The 25754-nt window shown below is 44.7% G+C and overlaps 2 protein-coding genes across 2 annotated transcripts in view; both read left to right on the top strand.

Moving 5' to 3' along the window:
* Positions 1 to 2595, top strand: part of LOC133378909 (zinc finger protein with KRAB and SCAN domains 7-like) — a 28136-nt gene extending 25541 nt beyond the window's left edge. Inside the window, exon 15 of the mRNA XM_061613523.1 lies at positions 794 to 2595. Coding sequence (XP_061469507.1) covers positions 794 to 1779 — 986 coding nt within the window. The 3' untranslated portion in view covers positions 1780 to 2595. The remainder of the gene's footprint in view (positions 1 to 793) is intronic.
* Positions 2596 to 4964: 2369 nt separating this feature from the next.
* On the top strand, positions 4965 to 22387 carry LOC133381350 (zinc finger protein 850-like). Its single transcript, XM_061620364.1, has 5 exons — positions 4965 to 5043; positions 8268 to 8369; positions 9818 to 9900; positions 11327 to 11549; positions 18481 to 22387. Exons 2-5 carry the CDS (start codon positions 8288 to 8290, stop codon positions 21849 to 21851), a joined length of 3759 nt encoding a protein of 1252 aa, XP_061476348.1. The 5' UTR covers positions 4965 to 5043; positions 8268 to 8287; the 3' UTR covers positions 21852 to 22387.
* Positions 22388 to 25754: the final 3367 nt, after the last annotated feature.

Here is a 25754-nt window from a genome sequence, read left to right as displayed (position 1 = left end):
TAGCTCAGGGGTGGAGCGCTTGTGGCCCTCCAGATGTTTATTGCATTTCTATCCCTCCTTTCCTCCAAAGAGCACAAGCGGTTGGCCTCCACCTTCCCTCAGCCAGCATGGCCAATAGTCAGGGATTATGGGAGTTGTAGTCTACCGATATCTGGAGGACCACAGGTTCCCCACCCCTCATTTAAGCCTCCATGAGTGGCATTCACAGCCTCCTTAAGTGAACCGCAGGACGGTTCCCCTTCCTAGCTGTACCTGCTCGCCTTTTTTTTGAGCAGCATTGAATGGCACTGTAGTTAGATGCAAAACGATCCTTACTTATCATTACTGTTAAAACAAATGTATAGACCCTTTCCCAGCACCAGCGGTGGCTGGTGCTCACTGGGACTGGTGGGGTGGAAGGCAGGGAGACCAGCAGCAGGTGGAGCCAGAGCCAATGACAGGCAGCGCCGCCTGCCATTGGCTCTCCAAGTTCTCATCTGAAGGCCTAGCATTCAATCTTCTTTAACTGGAGATGTTGGGGATTGAACCTGGGACCTTAAGCAATGCAAAGTGGATGCTTTGTCACTCGGCTGAAGTCAGGTATCCTTTGTTCCATATCCAAGTCTGTTTATGCAACACCACACTGGCTGTTGTTTAATGCCAACGAGCACAGATTATTTGTTAACTAGATCTGTTTTCCCCCCAGCTTCGGGGCTTTTGTAAGCAAGTAGTGGGATATGACGGGTGTGTCCTATTACAACACTAGCTCCATTACTCCCTTGTGGTCTTCTTAGTTTCTTCTTCTTTCTTCCAGCATGGGATGGAATCATGAAGGAGAGGGAGAAGGAGCGAGAATCGCGTGGGGTATCATTGAAAAGAGACAGATGCAGAGAGCTAAAAGAGTGGAGAAGGGAAAATGAAGGAAAACAGAAGGGAAGAAAAAGATCCGTGGCTCATCAAGATAGTGACTTCTGGGAAATCCCGATCCAAGACAAAATGGAGAAAGGAAAAGAAAGGAATAAGTGTCCTGTGTGTGAGAAAAGCTTAAATTTGAAAAGCTTTAATGTTCATTGGAGAATACACATAGGGGAGAAACCACTTCGGAAGAGCTTCAGCGGCCATTTGAGCCTTCAGGCACATCGAAGAATCCACAAAGGGGAGAAAGTATTTCAGTGCCTGGAATGTGGAAAGAACCTCAGTGGTCATTCAAGCCTTAAGACACATCAAAGAATCCATATAGGGGAGAAACCATTTCAGTGCTTGGAGTGTGGAAAGAGTTTCAGTCAGAAAATAAACCTCCATTCCCACCAAAAAATCCACACAGGAGAAAAGCCATATAAATGTTCTGAGTGTGGGAAGAGGTTCATTAAGAATGCAGACCTTACGAGGCACCAGCGAATTCACACTGGAGAGAAACCATATGCATGCTTAGAGTGTGGCATGAATTTTCGTCACAAATGGACGCTTAAAAACCATCAGAGACTGCACACGGGGGAGCAACCATATAAATGTGTGGAGTGTGGAAAGAACTACTCTAATAGCACTAACTTAACTTCGCATCTAAGAAGTCACACAGGGAAGAAACCATATAAATGCTTGGAATGTGGAAACAGCTTTCGGAGGAATGGGGACCTTGCTAGACATCAAAGAACTCACACAGGGGAGAAACCATACGTGTGCTTGGAGTGTGGAAAGAGTTTCAGTCAGAACTCCAATCTACACGCCCATCAAAGAATTCATGCAGGAGAAACCATACAAATGCTTGGGGCGTGGAAAGAACTTTGGCCAGAGGAAGCCTAATGTCAAAGCAAAGAATCCATGCAGGAATTTACACTAGAAGTGTTTGAAGCAAGAACGTCAGGTATAGTACAAATATGTGAAAGCCTTTAAATAATGAGAATAGATGTTTTCTGACTAATGGGCTTGTAACAGCTTCAAATGAATCATAATTACTGGATGTTCACATAGGGTTGTATCCAGTGCTAGCCCTACTCAGAGTAGACCTACTGAAGTCAATGCACATTACTAACTTAGGTTCATTAATTTCATGTTCAAAATACTTGGGAGTTTTAGGAAGCCCATGATTGTGTGTTAGCAGCTAACACAATCCTTTACCAGCTGGTCCTTTCCAGGTGTTTTGGACTACAAGTCCCATCATCCTTGATCACTGGCTGTGCTGATAGGTGTTGTAGTCAAAAACACATGGTGGGCACCAGGTTGGCAAAGGCTACTCTGCATGCTAAGCAGCCCTCCAATTTTATTCAAGCCTTTCATCTTCCAAGGCGCTCTATCTACATTCCTATTTGTTCTAATAAACAATTGATTATATTAAAGTTTTGGCTTCTCATTGTGTGTGTTTCTTCCGCCTAACTTTTAATTCAATTTAATACTTTCATGGGTATAAGTGGCCTTAAGAACCCATTGGAGGGAAAAGCAGGAGCAAAGGGAGAAAATATTTATTGTACTTTATGTATTTTAATTTATTTTAATGTTTTTGTGATTTTACTGTTTACAATTTTATCATGTACGTGCTTGATTTTATTTTGTAAGCCGCCCTGAGTGCCCTATTATAGGGCAGAAGGGCGGGATAGAAATATTTTAAATAAATAAATAAAACCCAGAGATAAAATTGAAAAAGAAATCTATTCTTTGTCTTTCTATTCTGACACGAACAACAAAAACAAAAAATTAATGCAATGAAACCAAAATATGAATTTGACACTAAAAAAAAAAAAACTAGCTCAGTGGTGGGGAACCTCCTGCTCATAATCCTCATTAAGTCCGCCAGGCGTCCTAACTTGGCGCACAAGGCTGTTTTCCCGAAACCCACACCCACCTGCCCCACAGCAGACATAATATGTGATGTCAGATGTGGGGCCAGTAAAGGGACAGTCAGGAGTTTAAATTGTGCTCACGATTGTTCCTTGGAAAATACTAAAAACAGTTGAAAACATTCCAAAACAATATAGACAGACAGACAGACAGATAGTAAAATGCGGTTAAAAACATTCTAAAACGTAGCTTAAAAACATTCTTTCACCAGAGATCTTCAGGTTGCCAGATGATAGAAGTGTATAAAATTAGGCATGGCATGAAGAAAGTGGATAGAGAAAAGTTTTTCTCCCTCTATCGTTGTTGTTGTTATGTGCCTTCAAGTCATTACGACTTATGGCAACCCTATGAATCAGTGATCTCCAAGAGCATCTTCCTGTTCACCTGCTCCCTCAGGTGATACATGCCCTGGTCTCCTCTCGCGTAGACTACTGCAATGTGCTCTACGTGGGGTTACCTTTGAAAACGGTCCGGAAATTACAGCTGGTACAGAACGCGGCGGCACGCTTGATTACGCATAGCCGTCGCTGGGATCATATCACCCCAGTGTTATTAGATCTTCACTGGCTACCAGTTGTCTACCGGGCCCAATTCAAGGTGTTGGTGTTGACCTTTAAAACCCTATACGGTTTCGGCCCAGTATATCTGAAGGAACGCCTCCAGAATCACCGATTGTGCCACCTGATGAGATCAGCCTCGCAAGACCTTCTCTCGGTCCCACCAGTGAGAACAGCTAGGCTGGTACGGACCAGAGAGAGGGCATTCTCTGTTGTGGCCCCCACCCTCTGGAACTCTCTCCCTTTCGATCTCAGACATGCTCCCTCCCTGTCCAGCTATCGCCGAGCCTTGAAGACCTGGCTGTTCAGGCAGGCCTACAAGATTGGGACAGATTAATTTATGTTCTGAATTAATGAATGGTTTTTTAGCTTAAAATTGATTATGTTGATCTATTATTTATTTATTTTATTTATTTAGTTGCATTTCTAAACCGCCCTATAGCTAGCAGCTCCCAGGGCGGTGTACAACATGATAAAACCACAATATTTAAAATACAGCAAGTGTGTATTGCGCAGACAATATAAACATTATATAAACAAAGTGAAAGAAAACTAAAAAAATAAGATTAAAAGCTTTAATCTCTGTATTGTTTATATTCTTGTTGTTCGTCGCCTAGAGTGTCCCTAACCCGGACAGATAGGCGGCTGAAAAATAAAATTTATTATTATTTATTATTATGAACCACCCTGCTCAGATCTTGTAAGTTCAGGTCTGTGGCTTCCTTTATGGAATCTTTGACCCAGCTGCACCATTAGTCACAGCGCTAGTCACAGCGCTACTCGTACCTCTCCCATAAACACTAGAAATTGTGGACATTCAAGGGAGTAGAAAAAGAGGAAGGCCAAACAAGAGATGGACTGATTCCATAAAGGAAGCCATGGACCTGAACTGACAAGATCTGAACAGGGTGGTTCATGACAAATGCTATTGGAGGTCACTGATTCATAGGGTCACCATAAGTCAAAATCGACTTGAAGGCACATAACAACAGCAACAATGAAGCTGAAAGATTCAAGACAGACAAAAGGAAGGACTTCTTCACACAGAGCATAGTTAAACTATGGAATTCGCTCCCACAGGAGGCAGCGACGGCCAGCGACTTGGATGGCTTTAAAAGATCAGACAAATCCATGGACAAAAGGCGTTCAGCGAGTGCCAGTCATAACGGCAATGCTCAGCCTTCCCGGGTTGGAGGCAGCATGCTTCCAAACGCCGGTTGCGGGAAATTGCATGGAGCATTGCCGTTTACGCTCAGGTCCCGCTTGGGGGCTTCCCATTGGGGCATCTGGATGGCCACTGCGAGAACAGGATGCTGGACTAGATGGGCCACTGGCCTGATCCGGCAGCCGCGCTCTTCTTACGCTCGTCTGATGGGACTTGCCACAGCCACGCCGTCGGGAGGGCACCAGGTTGCGGATTCCGCAATGCGGAATGTGCTGTGTGGTTGTTGTCGTTTTTGCTCCTTAGTCTTCAAAGGGTTAAATGAAGCAAAGGCAGGAGGATTCCTAGAGAGGAAGGAAATACGGGGGAGGACAGGGTCCTCCAAAGCAACCCCCCCTTCCCATCTTGCCTCGCGGATGCGTCTTGGAGAGGAGCAGGAGGCGAACCTTCCCCCCCCTCTGCTCAGACCCCCCCTTCTGTGGAGGGAAAGTGGCCTTTCCCTTTTCCACCCACGTGAGTCTCTCGCCCACCTCCTTCAGCTGTGGGGCGAAGGGGATCCTGGAGGGGGTGCCGGGTGGGGCAGCTCAGGCGCAGAGGCCAGCCAGCGCCTGGAGAGAAAGGCGGGGAGGCCTCTTTGGGGAGGGGTCTGGGAGAAGAGCAAGCCAAGGCGCCGCCCACCCCACTTTTTATCCCCTGGGGGAGATGTTCTGCGCAGGGGAGCCGTCCCAGATTTTTCCTTCGGGCTGCTGCAAGGCATCCGGGGGTTTGGACCGGAAAGGGTTAAGGGGGCGACGTGGAGGCCTGAAGAGTCCCGTGCTGGAGCAACCTCCCAATTCCTGGGGCTGGGGAGGTTGCGGGGGGGGGGATCATTGCTGCCAACAGCCAGAAAATAGCTGGAATAATCCATAAGTGAACTGGAGTGTGTGTGTGTGTGGGGGGAGTGTATTTGAGTGGGGTGCATAACTTCCCAGTCCCCCAACTAGGGATGATGACATCTGGGTGTTATTGTCACAAGCGCTTTTTTTGTGTTGTTTTGGTACTTATACATTGATAAAAGTGCTATGAGTGTTTGCAGAGAGAGAGAGAGAGAGAGAGAGAGACTAAGAAGATCCTGCTGGATCCGGGCAGTGACCCATCTAGGCCAGCGTCCTGTTCTCTCAGTGGCCAACCAGATGTCCATGGGAAGCCCTCAAGTAGGACTGGAGCGCAAGAGCACTCTCCCCTCCTGTGGTTTCCAGCAACTGGTATTTGGAAGCATCCTGCCTCTAACTGGGGAGGCAGAGCATTAGGCATCACGGCTTGTAGCCATTGATACCTTATCCTCCATGAATTTGACTAGTCCTCTTTGAAAGCCATCCAGGTTGATTACCATACTCTGTACCAGTGAGTGCTGTCTGAAAAAAAGAAAGCTCTGATTACTATGACAACAACATATATGTCCCACCTTTCCTCCAAAGAGTGCAAGGAGGCCTAAGCAGTTCTCCCCCGCTCTATTATCAATACCTTGGCACAGTCATTAACCAAAATGGAGACAATAGTCAAGAAATCAGAAGAAGGCTTAGGACTGGGGAGGGCAGCTATGAGAGAACTAGAAAAGGTCCTCAGATGCAAAGATGTTATCACTGAACACCAAAGTCAGGATCATTCAGACCATGGTATTCCCAATCTCTATGTATGGATGTGAAAGTTGGACAGTGAAAAAGGCAGATAAGAGAAAAATCAACTCATTTGAAATGTGGTGCTGGAGGAGAGCTTTGCGCATACCATGGACTGCGAAAAAGACAAATAATTGGGTGTTAGATCAAATTAAACCAGAACTATCACTTGAAGCTAAAATGATGAAACTGAGGTTATCATACTTTGGACATATCATGAGAAGACATGATTCACTAGAAAAGACAATAATGCTGGGAAAGATGGAAGGGAGTAGAAAAAGAGGAAGACCAAACAAGAGATGGATTGATTCCATAAAGGAAGCCACAGACCTGAACTTAGAAGATCTGAACAAGGTGGTTTGTGACAGATGCTCTTGGAGGTCGCTGATTCATAGGGTCACCATAAGTCGTAATCGACTTGAAGGCACATAACAACAACAACATGTATGGATATGAAAGCTGGACAGTGAAAAAAGCGGATAAGAGAAAAATCAACTCATTTGAAATGTGGTGCTGGAGGAGAGCTTTGCACATACCATGGACTGCAAAAAAGACAAATATTGGGTGTTAGAACAAATTAAACCAGAACTATCACTAGAAGTTAACATGTTGAGACTGTCCTTTGCTGTCTGTTCCCATCCCCTGCTGACCGAGGAGAGATTTAGGGGAAATTTCCTCTGTCAGCGCACTCCACAGTCTTGGTGCCACCACACAAAACGCTCCGTCTTTTGTGCCCACCTCCTGCACTTTGAAACATGGAGCCGGACCTCAGTTGATTATTTGAAGGGATGGGCAGGAGGAGGGGGTTCTTAAAATATCCTGATCCCAGACTGTTCAGGACTTTCAAAGGTGTACAGTTCAAGGTTCTAGTTTTGGTGTACAAAGCCCTATACAGCTTGGGACCAGGATAACTGAAAGACTGTCTTATCCCTTATATACCCAGTCGATCACTGCACTCTGCAGGTGAGGTCTCCTGCAGATACCATCTTGTCAGGAGGTCTGTTCTGCACAACATAGGAAGCGGACCTTTAGTGTGGTGGCACCTACCCTGTGGAATTCCCTCCCCTTAAATATTAGGCAAGGATCCTCCGTGGTGCAGAGTGGTAAGCGGTGGTAACGCAGCCGAAAGCTCTGCTCACGGCCGGAGTTCGATTCCAACGGAAGGAGGAAGTCGAATCTCCGGTAAAAGGGGTCAAGGTCCACTCAGCCTTCCATCCATCCGCGGTCGGTAAAATGAGTACCCGGCATATGCTGGGGGGTAAAGAAAGGCCGGGGAAGGAACTGGCAATCCCACCCCATATATACGGTCTGCCTAGTAAACGTCGCAAGACGTCACCCTAAGAGTCGGAAACGACTCGCACTATAAGTGCGGGGACACCTTTACCTTTTTAAATATTATTGTTATCTATTGAAGACTTTCCTCTTTCAACAAGCCTTTTAACTTGAGACCTTATCCCAGTCTGCTTCTGTGTTGGAATTGCTTTTTAATAAGTTTTTAACCCTTTTTTAAAAAAATATGTTTTTTAATATATATATATTTTAAAAAGTCTTCAAAGCTTTAAAAAATGTTTTAAAAGTTGTTTTGTTTTAATGTAGTTTAATGTCTGTTTTTATGATGTTCTAAAGTGTTTATAGTGCTTCTATTTGCCACCCTGGGGTCCTGCTGGGAGGAAGGGCAGGGTATAAATCAAATAATAAATAAGTAAACAGCAACACATTGAATTGAGCCTGGAATCAAATGGGTGGGCAGTCCCTATGATTTAAAGCCCACTTAGGATTACGTCCTTTGATAATAACCAGTTCCGGCCCTGGTTCTTCAAAAAGTGGGAGGATTCTTCATAATGCTGAGATCAGGGAGTTAGGCAGAGGACAGGAATCAGGCAGAGCTGCAGGTGAGAGCGTTTCACTCCGGTAGTTCCCAGGGGCTCAAAATATTTCCAAGGATATAAAAAAAAAAAATCCCCACCAATCACCCAACTTTATTTGGAAATTCTACAAGGAACAGATTGTCCAACTAGGGCTTCTCCTGCACCATTCCGTTCTTACCTCTCTGTCTGTCTGAGATCCTCGCTGTTCTTTCAGCCGTGTTTGCAGAAGAGGCCATGGACTTTCCTGAGCCAGAGAAGGTCACATCAGACCCAGAATGGATCAAGCAGGAGGAGGACTCAGATGCCACTCCATTGGGTAAGGATAAATGAGGCATTATTTTCCAGTCCACGATCTCCCCTCTCAAGTTCACCTCAAATACATAGGCTTCTTCTATTCTTCCTTTAAGCCCACGTAGGGGAGATGTTGGTCTCCAGCAAATGCTTAATTTCAACCATTTATATATCCAAACTGGTGCTCTGACGAAGCCAGATGTGGACAGAGAAGGTTTGGGTCTTCCCCCTCTGGCAAAACTGAAATATCAAATATAGACAAAAATACAAAATGCATAGAAAGGATGTGGACATCAGCCAGACCCAGAGTCCACCCAGAGCTCCTGCTCCCTCCCTAGCTCCCAGGGGAAGAGCCTGGAACATTTCAAGAGCCTGGCTGCTGAATCAGGCCAAAGGCCCAACTGGTCCAGCATCCTGTTCTCACAGCGGCCAATCAGATGCCTCCTCTGGGAAGCTTCCAAGCAACAGCACTTCACTCCCCTGCTGTGATTCCCAGCAACTGGTATTCAAAGACACACTTATCCCTTATATACCCAGTTGATCACTGCGCTCTGCAGGTGAGGGCCTCTTGCAGATACCATCTCATCAGGAGGTCCGTTCTGCACAACATAGGAAGTGGACCTTTAGTGTGGCGGCACCTACCCTGTGGAATTGCCTCCCCTTAAATATTAAACAGGCACCATCTTTGTTATCTTTTCCGTGTCTACTGAAGACCTTCAGCAAGCCTTTTAAGTAAAGAACTTATCCCAGCCTGCGTCTCTGTTGGAATTGCTTTAAAGCTTTTTTAAAAAAATGTTTTTAAGCTTTTAAAAAAATGTTTTTAAAGATGTTTTATTTTAATATATTTTGAAGTCTGTTTTTTTTGATGTTTTAAAGTGTTTTTAGTGCTTTTGTTTGCTGCCCTGGGCTCCTGCTGGGAGAAAGGGCGGGATATAAATCTAATACATACATACAGTAGGGTCCCGCTTTGCGGCGCTCTGCTTTGCAGAGTTCCACCAATACAGCGGTTGTCAATTGCAGAAAGGCCCTGCTCCTGCGGCGCTTGTTCCACTTTTATGGCATTTTTCGGGCGTCGGGTGCCATTTTAGACAATGTTAGTCGATGCGTTCCGCTTTATGGCGGATTTTTCTTTATGGCGGCGGTCCGGAACGGAACCTGCCGTATGAGCGGGGCCCTACTGTACATACATACATACATACAGCCTCACACAGGAGGTACGTAGCCAGTCATGGCGTCACCCAAGGAATCCTGAGAACTAGATGACCTCTCACAGAACTGTAATTCCCAGCATTCTTAACAAATTACACTTCCCAGGATTCTTTGGGGAAAGCCATGTACATTAAATGTGTTTTAAATGTATGGTGTGGATGTGACCAATACTGCACACTTGTGTTGTAAGCCAGTCTTGGTTTAAAGGCAGGGTCTAAATAATAACTGATCAGTCTTCCGCTTCACCTTTTGTGTCCCTCACAGGAGATGGAGTGTGGATTCCAGCAATATGTTCTCCATCCTTTCATTGTGGTGAGGTGGAAGCAGCTTCTGTTTGGCTGGATCAGGTGAGAGGAGGGATTGCTGGTGCCTTGCACGTCTTCCTGGACCTGGAAGAATCTCCCCCTTTTTGCTCTGCTTCCTTCATAGCTGCCCACTAAGGAACCTGTAATCCTGGATGAAACGGATTATCTAGATCTATACCAATCGGGTTTCAGGACTGGACATGGAACTGAAACAGCCTTGGTCGCTCTGGTAGATGATATGAGGAGGGCATTGGATAGGGGAGAATTCACCTTCCTTGTCCTCCTAGATCTCTCAGCAGCTTTTGATACCGTCGACCACGGTATCCTTTTAGATCGCCTGGAGAGTTTGGGAGGCACGGTTTTATGGTGGTTCCATTCCTTTCTCTCCGATAGGCGTCAACAGGTAGCATTGGGTGATGAGGTTTCAGACCCTTGGCCTCTCAATTGTGGTGTGCCACAGGGTTCTATCCTCTCTCCCATGCTATTTAACATCTATGTAAAGCTGCTGGGAGCGATCATCAGGAGATTTGGGCTGCAGTGCCACCAATATGCGGATGACACTCAGCTCTATCTGTCATTCAAATCTTCACCAGAGAGGGCTGTGGAGACCGTATCCAAGTGCCTGGAATCCGTGAGTGGATGGATGGGCAGGAACAGGCTGAAGCTGAACCCTGACAAGACCGAGGTACTACTTGTGGGAGACAAGGGAAGGTTGGGAGATGTTGACCTGGTGTTTGGCGGGATGAGGCTGCCCCTACAGGACCAGGTCCGTAGCCTTGGGGTCATTCTTGATTCCAAGCTGTCCATGGAGGCTCAGATTTCGGCCATGAGCCGGGCAGCTTGGTATCAGTTACACCTTATATGTAGGCTACAACCCTACCTCCCTGTTCAACAGCTCCCACTCGTAATACATGCCCTGGTCACCTCTCAATTAGACTACTGTAATGCGCTCTACGTGGGGTTACCCTTGAAAACGACCCGGAAATTGCAACTTATACAGAATGCAGCGGCGCGCTTACTTACCAACAGCCGCCGCCGTGATCACATTACGCCGGTGTTATTTGATCTATTCCGCAAGGCCCTGAAGACGTGGCTATTTCAACAGGCCTTTGAGATCTTTGGGATGGGTTAATCTCCATGATTTTGTCATCTATTATATGCTGTATATGTAAATGTTTTTATAAATGTACTGATGACTGTCCAGTATTTTATTTATTGAGATTAATGTGACTGCATTTGATACTATTGTATTTTATCCCATTTTAATGTACGTCGCCTAGAGTGGTTATCTGCCAGATAGGCGACACACAAATTAAATATTATTATTATTATTATTATTATTATTATTATTATTCCCCTTTGGAAGGTTTAAATCCTGCTTGACAAGCCCCCATTAGCTATATAATTACCCTTTTCTAGCTGATAACATTTCCTGCACACAGATACAGGTGTTTTTTTTATCCCCCAGGTGACTTTTGAAGATGTGGCTGTGTATTTCACCGAGGAGGAGTGGAGCTTGTTGGATCCAGACCAAAGGGCCCTGCACAGGGAAGTCATGGAGGAGAATTGGAGGATGGTGGCCTCCCTGGAAGAGCAAGACTCGGCTGGCCCACGGGCATCAAGAGAGCCTCTTGCAACCCAGGCTGGGAGCAGTGAGGAATTCTGGGAAAGGACTATGCAGAAGGCCCTGGGTGAGATTCTCCTTTTTCCGCATGGCTGATAAAATGGGGTTACAGGTGCTAAATAAGTATTGCAGCCTCATTTTGTGCATTCTTGCAGAATCTCAGCACCATGAGTGTTCCTTTTCCAGCGGGCATGTGGGGTCTCTTCCAAGGAAGCCTTTAGGAGGCAGACCTTTGTCCAGGCCAATGGATGGCATCAGGTTTGGAAGTCAGAGGCCGCCTCCTTCTTTGCATCTGGAGGGAATGGGATGAGACTGTAAGGCTGCAGTCTCCTATTGGCACTTAACTATCTTTGGTCAGGCCAAAGGTCCCTCTAGTCCAGGGTCTTCCTGTCCACAGAAGCCCACAAGCGGAAGCAGAAGGCATTCCTCCCTCGCTCCCTTTCTTATTTCCAAGCAGCTCACAATACTCACGGAGGTTTTAACTCAATGGGACTTCCTTGCGTAGGGCTGTGCTCTCCTCTTCCATTTGGGGCTTCCCTTCTCTGTGCTGGATCAGAGATGGAAAGCAGAGCCCAAGCTCCTCTGCCGTGGATGAAAGTGCCTTATACCAGAGTGGTCTGTGGACCACCGGTGGTCCCTGGGCTTCATCCAGGTGGTCTGCTGCATGTCTGCATTAAATACTCATATTGATTTTGAGTTGTACTTTTCTTGCTTCCTTTATTTCTTAGATTGTGTTTTATGGTATCGCAGTTTGAATGCAGTGGAGCGCAGATTGTTCTCCGATACCATACACTATAAGAAATAAAATAGGGGTAGAAATCATACAGGATTTAGCCAGAGCTTGGAAGATTACTTTTAAAAAGTAATAAATTACAGTTACAATTACTTGGCCCAAAAAGTAGTAATTACCGTTACAATTACAATTGCTCTGAAAGTAACTGATTACTTTACTTTTTCTCAAAAGTAATCACTACAATTACATTTCAGTTACTTTTTTTAAAAAACTCCTACAAGGTGCTGGCCTTGGCTGCTGCACATCTAAGAAGCCTAAAACAATATTAAAAATAAACACACACACACAGGGGGTAGTAGAATAAAAAAAATTATCCATAAGATTAACATAATGGCATAACAGAATCTCACATCCCCCCAAGCAATGAAGATACCCCAATTCTTGAAATCAAATTTTACACTTGAAATGCTTTTATAATATGTTTCTGTTATGTCTCAAAAGAACAAGATGCTCAAAGAGCATGTCAGACAAGGAATGTCTTTTTACAGTCATTACGTTGCCACCAGTACTGAACAGGCGTTCTACTGCGGCGCTTGAAGGCATGCCTGTGTTGTGCTGCAAAAAACACCGCAGCACACATGGAAAGCCATGGAGTGATGACACTTCCCTGCTGGGAGACCTCTGGTCCCTCACCAGTTCCTCCTCAGCAGTGTCCACTGCTGACTTCTTGCCCTGGGGCAGAAAGTTAAAGAAGTCATCTTCTAAGTCATCTCCTTCCTGGTCTTTATCTGAAGACTGATCACTGTCCTCATTAAGTACACCTTTATTTCAGCTTTCAACAAGGCTTCCATTGTGTATCTAAGAAAGAGAGAGGATATGTTAACACATATATGTTAGGAAACCATCATCTGCTCTTCATTTCCTGATGCTTGTCATGTCCCCTGGTTCAGGGTCCAGCCTGAGCCTGTGGATGATGACATGGAAGGTAGGAAGGTGACCAAGTCACCACACTCATGGGGCAGCACAGCAGACCCTTAAGGATTACCTGCAGCAACCCAAGGTTGTGATGAGGAGCCCCAGGAAGAAAAGGCCCACCCCCTGCCTACCACCTTAAGCCCTCTGATGCCTCCCTTGAGACAACATTTCCCTTGGAGTAATCCACCCAAAGGGCTTCCCTAATGTTCTTACTTGTTGGTATGGGTGGCGGCCTGACACGATTCCAGCCAATCTAGTTTGAAGCGAGGGTGTAGGCAGGCTGCCAGAAGAAGCCTCTTGTCCTCCCAGATAGCTGCAAACCGCTTTCTTAGGGCTTCGCACACACCTCTCAGCAGCTGAAAACAGTATGTGTACCTCTCAGGTTTGTTTTCCAGTCCTCCTAACTTGCAGTCCAGATTGCAGAGCATTGGTAGCAAATACCCCATGAACATGCCGTTCTCCCGTTGCAGGATATCTAGGGACTGCGCTAGTGGCTCCATAATCTCTGTGTATTCCTGTACCACTTCAATCTCAGCAGCTGTGATCCTGGACAAGGAGCAGCGGTCCATTATGGCATGCATTTTTAGTGGCACAGTTGACAGGAGCTCATGTAGTTGCTTCAACGCATCAAAGGTGGAATTCCACCTGGTCTTATTCGGTACCTTCAGATACACACCACATTGCGCATGGATATACTCAGCAATCTGTGCTGACTGGTTCTGCTTGGACCACAACTTGCTGCACTTTCCCATCAAGGAACGAAACTGTTTCTTGAAAGGACCAAGAAGACTACTTTTGGAGGAGTCAGAAAGCATGGCCTCTATGTCTTGTGTTTCCACAAGGTTGAGGGTGTGGCTAGCACATCTCTGGTGTGGTGGTAACACAAAATCCTCTCCTGAGTCTGCAGCTTCTTCCTCTGCCTCAGGTCCTGTGTCCAGGATCTCACAGATAGGCACAAACTCCACCTCAGCCTCCTCCTCCTCCTGGTTATCACCATCGTCGTCACTGGTGCCTGCAGCTTCCACTGGTTCTTTGGCCATGAAAACTCTGAACGCTTTCACAAAGTTGGAGCCATTGTCTGTAGTAGTGCACATAACTTTGTTGTGGATCCTGTACTGCACATGTACATCATGCAGTGCTTTTGAAAGGACATTGTATGTATGGCGCCCCTTCAGACGCTTACAAGCCAAGGCCCCGACCTCACGTTTCAGGGTAGTTGGGTTGATCCAGTGGGCTGTTACCCCAAAGTAACTCTTCTTGCCATTGGTCCAACAATCTGCAGTGGTTGCTATATATGCCACAGCACCCATTCGGTTTGCAAGAGTTTCTCTCATGTGGCATGCTCTCTTCTCAATTCTGTCTCTCAGAGTCTTGGCACATATGATGGTGAGATCTTTGGGGAGTCCAATGCGAACCAGATTAATGAATGATGGTTTGTCCACAGTCTGAAGTGGTAATGTCTCCTCTACAATGAAATCAATGGTTCTCCTGTCGAGATTGCTCTGGGTGACAGGCTCCCTGCCAGATCCCCACCTCTCAAGGGTTGTCTGCTGCTGCTTCAGCATTTTGGGAGGACGGGTGTCATGCATTGGTTCAGGAAGGCCACGTCTCCTTGCCTTTATTGCTTCTTCAATTGCTCTCAGCTTCTCAGGGTGTGCCCTCTGAGGAAGAAGAACAAAGCATGAATCCAAGAAAAAATGGAAGAGGAACTTCACAATTTAAACATAAATAGACAATGGACACTCTTTGAGGACCAGCATGACAAAGGCTTACCTCAAAATGTTTCTTCACGTTGGATGAGGAGGAAACAGCTGATCTCAGATTTTTGATCCTTGGAAGGCAGTAATTGCATCGTACAACAACGTTTTTCCCACTCTGGCTCACAAATGTACAAGCTTTCTCAAAGCCAAACCATGGTACTTGCTGTTCTGCAGATGTGGCTGTGGGCAACTGGCACTGCTTCATGCCCTCCTCCTCTTCATGCACAGGGCCTCCTTTCTGAACCTCACTTTCTAGTTTTGCCTCCTCAGAATCAACAAGCTGTGACTCAAGTGGCCGCACTAACTGACTGCTGCTCTCAGCAGCAAAACCTGCAACAGGCATCTCTGTAATAAACAAGAGATAATGCTCCTATATGTTGCCTAGGGCTGATGGGAGTTGTAGTTCAAAAAAGTAACTTTTCCAAGCTCTGAGTAGGCCGAAGTTTCGGAAGTGCCTTGTGATTGATGGAGGGGGTGGCAGAGGCAAAGAGAGGCAGTGGGGGGGGCAGAATGGTGCTGCAGGGGTGGGGAGGCAGAACGGTGCTGCGGGGGGGCACACACACACACACACACACACACAAATCATCGTCACTCACCTCCACAGCTCTTCACCATTCTGCTGCTGCCTTTTCTCCTCCGTTGTCCTTGCCCTGGCTTTTTCCTCCGGCGTCCATTTTGTCCTCTCAGACGCTAGCAGGCCCTGCCTATTCACCTCTTCCCTCGTGCATCCTAACACAGATCACGAGGGAAGAGAGAGTCTGCGCAGAGGTCCAATCAGTGTGAGGCACATGTCTTGTGTTAACCAATCACAGCCAGGAGCTGACTTCCTCTTGTTCCCGCCCCCAAGTAACATGCAACCTAACGTGGAAATGTTAAAGTTGCGGCTGAAAAGTAGGGAAATTACTAGTCGTTCCGTTACTTGCCAAATGTAATGGAATTACCCACTCGTTATTTAAAATTGTAACGAATTACAAGTAACTCGTTAAAAATAACGAGTTACTTCCAAGCTCTGGATTTAGCACAATGCATTACAATTGCTACAACTGGCAGAAGAATCATTAGGTTGGTGCGCCAAAAGCATCAGGATTGTTCAAGTGGTTCGTGGGGAAAAAAGTTTGGGAACCACTACCTTATACCATGTCAGACCATTGGCCTTTCTAGCCAGTGACGGCTGGTGGCTCCATGTCAGTGGGGCAGTAGAATCCGCTCTGGGTTTTAGTCCAATCCGGAGCCGATTCCACTGCCCCACTGACATGGAGCCTCCAGCTGCCACTGCTTCTAGCTGATTCTTGTTTCTACTGACTGGAAGAGGCTCTGCAGGGTTTCGGATGGGTCTTTTCCCAGCCTTCCCTGGAGACTCCAAGGACCGAACCTCTTGCGTACAGGACATGTGTGCTATTGCTGAGCGACGGGCGTTATCATCCATAACTGCTTTCCTTTTGCCGTTTCAAACCAAGCTGGGCACGGAGTAACTTCCATTCTGTCACAGGACTGAACACACCAACAGCTAGAGGACTATTTGAGAGCATGTAACTCTTCTTGGGGAAGAATGTTTTGAGGCTGATAAGATCACGATGTTCATTTCCGCCCTCAGGTTGCAAGAAGATTGGCAGGATATAGCACTGGAAATAGCTGGAGGGGCATTGGGTTGTATTGTAAAATGATTTTTTTTAAAGCTGATTTGGTCCTTGATCATCAAAATTTGCCATTCAGTTCCTCATTATAATCTCTTTTGGGGAAAAGGTGTAGTCTAGCCTTCCATAACCTGTGCCCTCCAGAGGTTTGAGACTACAACTCCCATCATCCCTCACCTATTGGCCATGCTGGGTAATGGGAGTTGTAATCCAAAACATATGGAGGGCACCAGGTTGCAGAAAGCTGGGTTAGGCAGTACCCAGACAGATTTGCAAAGACATAAACAATGGAAGTTGCCATTGATCTATCCATGCTAGTAGTGCCTGCTCTGTTTGGCAGTTCTCTCCAAGGTCTCAGAGAAAAGACCTGCGATGATGATCTGTTCTATTTCTATTCTATCTTTTCACTGGAAATTCGAATCTGGGACCCTACGCTCACAAAGCACATCCTCTGCTTCGAGCCTGTTCCTTCCTTTGAAGTTTTATTCTAAGAGTTGTGCCCCATCTCCAGGTTGAGCAGAACAGCATACTGTTCTGACAGATAGGCCCTATTCTGGATAGCGTTGCACTCCCTTTAAAGGAGCAGGTACAGAGCTTGGGGGTGCTCCAGTATACATCTTTGTCGGTAGAGGCCCAAGCGACCTCTGCCACCGGCAGTGCCTTTTACAAGCTTCGTTTGGTCTGCCAGCTGCAGCAATGTCTGGATCTGGATAGCCTGGTCACTGCAGTTCAGTTCTATGTGGGGCTGCCCTTGGGCCTGGTCCAGAAGGTCCACCTAATGTGGAGTGTGCCGGCTAGTCTGCTGATGTGGGGAGATGGCTGACACCATGTGTAACCTCTGTGAAAACATCTGCATTGGCTCTCCATATGCCACTGGGCCAGTTTCAGAGTTCTTATATTAATATTCAGATCCCTGAACAACCTGAGTCCGGGATACCTGAAGGGCTGCCTGAATCCTTATATCCCGGCTCGATCACTGAGATCATCAGGAGGAGCACTGTGAATTGTTCTCCGTGTTTCAGAAGCCCAACTGGCTTCAGCTAAAACCCTTTGGGCATGTTTTGTTACCGGTCCCATGCTGCAGAGCACCTTCTGCCAGCAAGGGAGTCGACAGGCATCCTCCTTGCTGCTGGCTTTCAGACATCTCTTGAAGACCTTTTTACGTTGACATGCCTGTTCCGTTGTTTAGATGTTCTTAATTACCCAGTCATTTTAATGTTTATTTTGAATTGATTTTATGTTTCATTGTATTTGTATGTATATGGTTCTACATCACCTCAATATTGTATGAGTTGGTGGCAGTAGAGGCTAGTCCATTAGGGCAGATGCGGGCAGATGCACCAACTTCTCTCTGCTTATTTACTACATTGTAAATGTAAGTAAATAAATACACTGGGTTCCATTTACTGTAGATGCACAACAAACCACTTTGGCTATTTTTACATGGAAAAGATACATATAAAATAAACAGCCTTGTGAGGGTAGCAGTGGATTATTTTATTTATTGATTACATTTATACCCCGCTTTTCTTTTCATGATAGAAACCCAAGGCGGCTTACATATGGTTCCCAGGCAGTCTCCCATCCAGGCACTAGACCAGACCTGACCTGCAGGGTGCTGCTCTTACGTGCCTTCAGACCATAGCCTAGGATTAGAGATACCAACCAGCATAAGGCACCCTGATGGGCTTCATAGCTGGGAGCTGAGTCCTGGTCTCCATAGACCTAATCCAAGACTTTATATCACACCAGTCCTCAGTTAATGCTAATCAGCATCATCGATCTGTGCCATGTCAACTCGCCTTTCTTTTCTTTTCTGTTCTGCCTACGATTGTCCTTTGATTACAAGCTCCCTTTCTCTCTTAGGCACTTAAAATGTTTCTCTCTTCTTTCCAGGAGGAGAAAGGCAGGATGCAGGAGAACCAGGCGGGGTGTTGTTCCAAACAGCCAGATGTAAAGAAGAGGAACAGGAGAGCACAATACCTGAAGCTAAACAGAAGGGGAGGAAGGAATCCTCTGCTTCTCAAGATGGTGACGTCTGTAAAATCTCAGACAAAGAAAAGAAGGGCAAAGGAAAAGAAAGGAATCAGTGCCCTATGTGTGGGAAAAGGTTCAAATGGAAATCGAGACTTGATGCTCACCATAAAGTCCACACAGGAGAGAAGCCATTTAAATGTTTGGAGTGTGGAAAGAGCTTCAGTGAAAAGTCAAACCTCAATAGTCATCGAAGAATCCACACGGGGGTGAAACCATTTAAATGTCTGGAGTGTGGGAAGAGCTTTAATAGGAAAGGGACCCTTGTTTTTCATCAAAGAATCCACACAGGGGAGAAGCCATATAAATGCAAATGGTGTGGAAAGAGCTTTAGACAGAAGAGCAATCTCACTACTCATGAAAAAATCCACACAGGGGAGAGTCCTTTTAAATGCCTAGAGTGTGGAAAGAGCTTTATCAGCAAACAGTCCCTTATTTCACATCAAAGAATTCACACTGGCATGAAACCTTTTACATGCCTGGAGTGTGGAAAGAGCTTTATTGGCAAATACTCCCTTATTTCACATCAAAGCATTCATACAGGGGAGAAACCTTTTACATGCTTGGAGTGTGGAAAGAGCTTCACTAGCAAACACTCTCTTATTTCACATCAAAGCATTCATACAAGGGAGAAACCTTTTAAATGTCTGGAGTGTGGAAAGTGCTTGATTCGCAAATACTCCCTTATATTACATAAAAGAATGCACACTGGGGAGAAACCATTTAAATGTTTGGAGTGCGAGAAGAGTTTCACTAGCAAGCGCTCCCTTATTTCACATCAAAGCATTCATACAGGCAAGAACACTTTTAAATGCCTGGAATGTGGAAAGAGCTTTATTTTTAAACACTCCCTTACGTTACATCAAAACATTCACACAGAAGAGAACCCTTTTAAATGCCTGGAGTGTGGAAAGAGCTTTATTAGCAAGCACTCCCTTATTTCACATCAGAGAATTCACACAGGAGAGAACCCTTTTAAATGCCTGGAGTGTGGAAAGAGCTTTATTGGCAAATACTCCCTTATCTCACATCAAAGCACCCACACAGGGGAGAAACCTTTTAAATGCCTGGAGTGTGGAAAAAGTTTCACTAGCAAACGCTCCCTTATTTCACATCAGAAAATTCATACAGGAGAAAACCTTTTTAAATGCCTGGAGTGTGGAAAGAGCTTTATTAGCAAGCCCTCCCTTATTTCACATCAGAGAATTCACACAGGAGAGAACCCTTTTAAATGCCTGGAGTGTGGAAAGAGCTTTATTGGCAAGTACTCCCTTATCTCACATCAAAGCACCCACACAGGGGAAAAACCTTTTAAATGCCTGGAGTGTGGAAAAAGTTTCACTAGCAAACGCTCCCTTATTTCACATCAGAAAATTCATACAGGAGAAAACCTTTTTAAATGCCTGGAGTGTGGAAAGAGCTTTATTAGCAAGCCCTCCCTTATTTCACATCAGAGAATTCACACAGGAGAGAACCCTTTTAAATGCCTGGAGTGTGGAAAGAGCTTTATTCGCAAACACTCTCTTATTTCACATCAGAGCATTCACACAGGGGAGAAACCTTTTAAATGCCTGGAGTGTGGAAAAAGTTTCACTAGCAAACGCTCCCTTATTTCACATCAGAAAATTCATACAGGAGAAAACCTTTTTAAATGCCTGGAGTGTGGAAAGAGCTTTATTAGCAAGCCCTCCCTTATTTCACATCAGAGAATTCACACAGGAGAGAACCCTTTTAAATGCCTGGAGTGTGGAAAGAGCTTTATTCGCAAACACTCTCTTATTTCACATCAGAGCATTCACACAGGGGAGAAACCTTTTAAATGCCTGGAGTGTGGAAAAAGTTTCACTAGCAAACGCTCCCTTATTTCACATCAGAAAATTCATACAGGAGAAAACCTTTTTAAATGCCTGGAGTGTGGAAAGAGCTTTATTAGCAAGCACTCCCTTATTTCACATCAGAGAATTCACACAGGAGAGAACCCTTTTAGATGCCTGGAGTGTGGAAAGAGCTTTATTCGCAAACACTCTCTTATTTCACATCAGAGCATTCACACAGGGGAGAAACCTTTTAAATGCCTGGAGTGTGGAAAAAGTTTCACTAGCAAACGCTCCCTTATTTCACATCAGAAAATTCATACAGGAGAAAACCTTTTTAAATGCCTGGAGTGTGATAAAAGGTTTATTATCAAACGCTCACTTATGTTACATCAAAACATTCACACAGAAGAGAACCCTTTTAAATGCCTGGAGTGTGGAAAGAGCTTTATTGGCAAACACTCTCTTATTTCACATCAGAGCATTCACACAGGGGAGAAACCTTTTAAATGCCTGGAGTGTGGAAAGAGCTTTATTCGCAAACACTCTCTTATTTCACATCGGAGCATTCACACAGGGGAGAAACCTTTTAAATGCCTGGAGTGTGGAAAGAGCTTTATTGGCAAATACTCTCTTATTTCACATCAGAGCATTCACACAGGGGAGAAACCTTTTAAATGCCTGGAGTGTGGAAAAAGTTTCACTAGCAAACGCTCCCTTATTTCACATCAGAAAATTCATACAGGAGAAAACCTTTTTAAATGCCTGGAGTGTGGAAAGAGCTTTATTAGCAAGCACTCCCTTATTTCACATCAGAGAATTCACACAGGAGAGAACCCTTTTAAATGCCTGGAGTGTGGAAAGAGCTTTATTCGCAAACACTCTCTTATTTCACATCAGAGCATTCACACATGGGAAAAACCTTTTAAATGCCTGGAGTGTGGAAAAAGTTTCACTAGCAAACACTCCCTTATTTCACATCAGAAAATTCATACAGGAGAAAACCTTTTTAAATGCCTGGAGTGTGATAAAAGCTTTATTATCAAACGCTCACTTATGTTACATCAAAACATTCACACAGAAGAGAACCCTTTTAAATGCCTGGAGTGTGGAAAGAGCTTTATTGGCAAACACTCTCTTATTTCACATCAGAGCATTCACACAGGGGAGAAACCTTTTAAATGCCTGGAGTGTGGAAAGAGCTTTATTCGCAAACACTCTCTTATTTCACATCAGAGCATTCACACAGGGGAGAAACCTTTTAAATGCCTGGAGTGTGGAAAGAGCTTTATTCGCAAACACTCTCTTATTTCACATCAGAGCATTCACACAGGGGAGAAACCTTTTAAATGCCTGGAGTGTGGAAAGAGCTTTATTCGCAAAGGCTCTCTCATTTCACATCAAAGCATTCATACATGAGAGAACCCTTTTAAATGCTGGAGTGTGAAAATACTTTCAGGAAGATCAGGGATCTTAATAGCCATAAAATAACTCATGAAGAACCAGAAATTTTAGAATGTGAAGTGAAAGCTGCTCTTAAAATTCTTGGAAGAAACAAATCACCAGGAATAGACGGCATACCAATAGAGTTGCTACAAGCTACTGAGACTGAATCGGTCCAAATTTTGACAAAAATGTGTCAAGAAATATGAAAAACTAAACAATGGCCCACAGACTGGAAGCGTTTAATATATATCCCACTTCCAAAGAAAGGGGATCCCAGAGAATGCAGTAATTACCGAACTATTGCCTTAATATCCCATGCAAGTAAAGTAATGCTCAAGATTCTACAACAAAGGCTCTTACCGTATATGGAGCGAGAAATGCCAGACGTCCAAACTGGATTTAGAAAGGGAAGAGGCACCAGAGATCATATCGTAAACATACATTGGATAATGGAACGGAACAAGGAATTTCAGAAGAAAATCACCCTGTGCTTTATAGATTACAGCAAAGCCTTTGACTGTGTAGATAATGAAAAACTATGGGATGCTTTAAAAGAAATGGGGGTGCCACAGCATCTGATTGTCCTGATGCGCAACTTATACTCTGGACAAGAGGCTACTGTAAGGACAGAATATGGAGAAACCGATTGGTTCCCCATCGGAAAGCGTGTGAGACAGGGTTGTATTTTATCACTCTATTTGTTTAATCTGTACGCAGAACATATCATACGGAAAGCGGGATTGGACCAAAATGAAGGAGGGTGTGAAAATTGGAGGGAGAAACATCAATAATTTAAGATATGCAGACGATACCATACTCTTAGCAGAAACCAGTAATGATTTGAAACGAATGCTGATGAAAGTTAAAGAGGAAAGCACAAAAGCAGGACTACAGCTGAACGTCAAGAAGACTAAAGTAATGACAACAGAAGATTTATGTAACTGTAAAGTTGACAATGAGGACATTGAACTTGTCAAGGATTATCAATACCTCAGCACAGTCATTAACCAAAATGGAGACAATAGTCAAGAAATCAGAAGAAGGCTAGGACTGAGTAGGGCAGCTGTGAGAGAACTAGAAAAGGTCCTCAAATGTAAAGATGTATCACTGAACACTAAAGTCAGGATCATTCAGACCATGGTATTCCCAATCTGTATGTATGGATGTGAAAGCTGGACAGTGAAAAAGGTGGATAAGAGAAAAATCCACTCATTTGAAATGTGGTGCTGGAGGAGAGCTTTGCTCATACCATGGACTGCGAAAAAGACCAATAATTGGGTGTTAGAACAAATTAAACCAGAACTGTCACTAGAAGCTAAAATGATGAAACTGAGGTTATCATACTTTGGACACATCATGAGAAGACCTGATTCACTAGAAAAGACAATAATTCTGGGAAAAACAGAAGGGAGTAGAGAAAGAGGAAGGCCAAACAAGAGATGGATTGATTCCATAAAGGAAGCCACAGACCTGAACTTACAAGATCTGAGCAGGGTGGTTCATGACAGATGTTGTTGGAGGTCGCTGATTCATAGCGTCACCATAAGTCGTAATCGACTTGAAGGCACATAACAACAACAACTCATGTAAAGGATAAACTGTATATATGCATCAGCATATATACATCATAGGAGGAGCCTTAAAATAATCAGAGACTGCAAATAGAGCAACGATCATATACAAACTTGGGATGTGGAAACACATTCCATGAAAACTCAGATAAACATCAGTTCACATAAAAATGCTTGGAGTGTGGAAAGAATCACAGCCAGATTACGAGGATCGCATTGCATCAACTAATCCATACAAGGGTGAATACTAGAAAGATGCAGAGCATGGGGGAAACTGTCAGTGAAAGACAAATACTCACACTGAGAGGAGGCATATAAAGAAATACATTGGAGCTTTAGAGACCGAGCAGACCATGAGCAGCCAACACAGAATCCATAAGATTACATGTTTAGATATAAATGAATCTAATATATCAGTGAAATATTGTGATTAGGCATTTGTCTGGTTGCCTTTTGTGAATGAATCATGACTCCTAGTGACCAAGAGGGCCACCCACATGAGGATAGATGATTCATATGGGAATTTGGGATACCTCAATATGGCAGGGGGGAGATGACTAAATGGGGCTATGGTAGAGTCATACTAAGTTATGAAAGGTATGTAAATAGGGGACAGTGGAAATGTTTTTCCTCATCAGAACTCAGGCTTACTCAGTGAAACTGATCAGCGATATTTAATGAGTGAGAGAAAGATCGTATTTCTTTGTACAATGCCTAATTATGAAATATATGCAATGAAACGTTGAGTGTTAAGGGGTGAGACTAGCTCCTGTTAGACTTCTTTGAATCTAGTCTTGTTTGAATGGAATGTGTCCTTGGGGCAAAGTTATTTCACACATTTTGGTTAGGGCCCAAGATAAGAACCTGCTGGGCCCCTTTTTTCTTTCATTAGATATTTACAGTTAAGTAGTACAACAACTAGCAAAAAAACACTAAAGTGTTGTCACAAGCTTATTCCATTGTAAACTATTGGACTCTGCCAGCTTGTATGATGGGGGCACATCCTGTGGCTCTCTAGAAGTTGGACTACAGCTACTATCATCTCTTGGAACCCCTACAAAATAAGTTCCTGAGACAGATCTTAGGACTCCCCTCGGGAACCCCTGCGGCACACCTCAGAGCGGAGCTTGGCTTACCCTCACTGTCAGCTAGAATTGATCTGGCCCTCTAGATATTGGCGCAGATTATATAGGACAGTCGATCCTTCCCTCATCAAACTCTGCTGGATGGAGAAATTGAAGGATGGGGGATGGGCCTCTAATTGCCAAAAAATGCTGGAGTGGTACAATCTCCTCCTGGGGGAGCTCCTGACTCTCAGCCCACGAGCACTTAGGAACTGGGTTTTTAATCAGGACACGGGCCGAGACCGAGTATCTATCTTAATAGCTCCCTTCTCTCTTTGGTACCCCCAACTCAAACTTAATCATGCTATGTCATAGTATCTAGAGAGCCTTACGTGGGCACCCTTACGTAGAGCTTTCTCGGAACTTCAATTCCAACTGATGCCTTCTGCTTACCTAGATGGGAGATATATGGGAATCCAACTAGAACAAAGGAGATGCATTTTTGGGTGTGAATCTGTCAAAGATATCACCCATTATCTTCTGTACTGTCCACTGTACGACATCCTAGATGGAAATTCCTGGACCCCCTTATTTACTCTTCACCAGACAAATGCCATCAGGAGCTGGTAGTGGAGTTACTGAGTGATAATTTTATACAGGTGACAGCCCCCGTGGCCAACTTTGCGCTGGCCGCAAGGAAGCTGCGAGCGACCCATATTCGAGATTATAAAGTGTTTTAACATTTTATACATGGTTTTAATTGTCTTAATAACTTGTTGATGCTCTATTGGCAAAATTTGTTGTATTCTGCAATGGCTTATGGCTAAAAGCAATAAATTCTATGACATACTATCATCTCTGACCAATGGCTGTGCTAGCAGGGGCTGATGGGAGTTGTAGTCCCACAACATCTGGAGGTTCCCCACCCTATTGCAGAGAGGGAGAGCTCATCCTAAACCGGTGCCTGGAGGCTGTGAAGGGCTGGACATGGGTTAGCAAACTGAAACAATCCAGACAAGATGGAAACGTTGCTGGTCAAAGGAAAAGCTGTGCCCGGGACAGGGCTGCATCCTGTTCTGGATGGGGTGGCACTCCCCTTGAACATGCATTTGGGAGTACTGCCTGCTGCTTGAATATCAAGTGGCTGTGGTTGCCAGGAGTGCTTTTGGCAAACTCATACTGGTCTACCAGCTGCGCCTGTTCCCAGAAGCAGTTGACATCTTGTTCACTTGGAATTGTTT

This window comes from Rhineura floridana, chromosome 3, assembly GCF_030035675.1.
Source record: "Rhineura floridana isolate rRhiFlo1 chromosome 3, rRhiFlo1.hap2, whole genome shotgun sequence".
NCBI classification, from domain to species: Eukaryota; Metazoa; Chordata; class Lepidosauria; order Squamata; family Rhineuridae; genus Rhineura; species Rhineura floridana.
Note: the sequence above shows the minus strand (reverse complement) of the source record. Positions and strands in the feature narration are given on the sequence as shown.

Coding starts and splice junctions, on each gene's coding strand:
- LOC133381350 (XM_061620364.1), top strand. CDS start 8,288: ATGGACTTTCCTGAGCCAGAGAAGGTCACATCAGACCCAGAATGGATC. Junction 8,370..9,817: donor CTCAGATGCCACTCCATTGG/GTAAGGATAAAT, acceptor TGTCCCTCACAG/GAGATGGAGTGTGGATTCCA. Junction 9,901..11,326: donor CTTCTGTTTGGCTGGATCAG/GTGAGAGGAGGG, acceptor TTTATCCCCCAG/GTGACTTTTGAAGATGTGGC.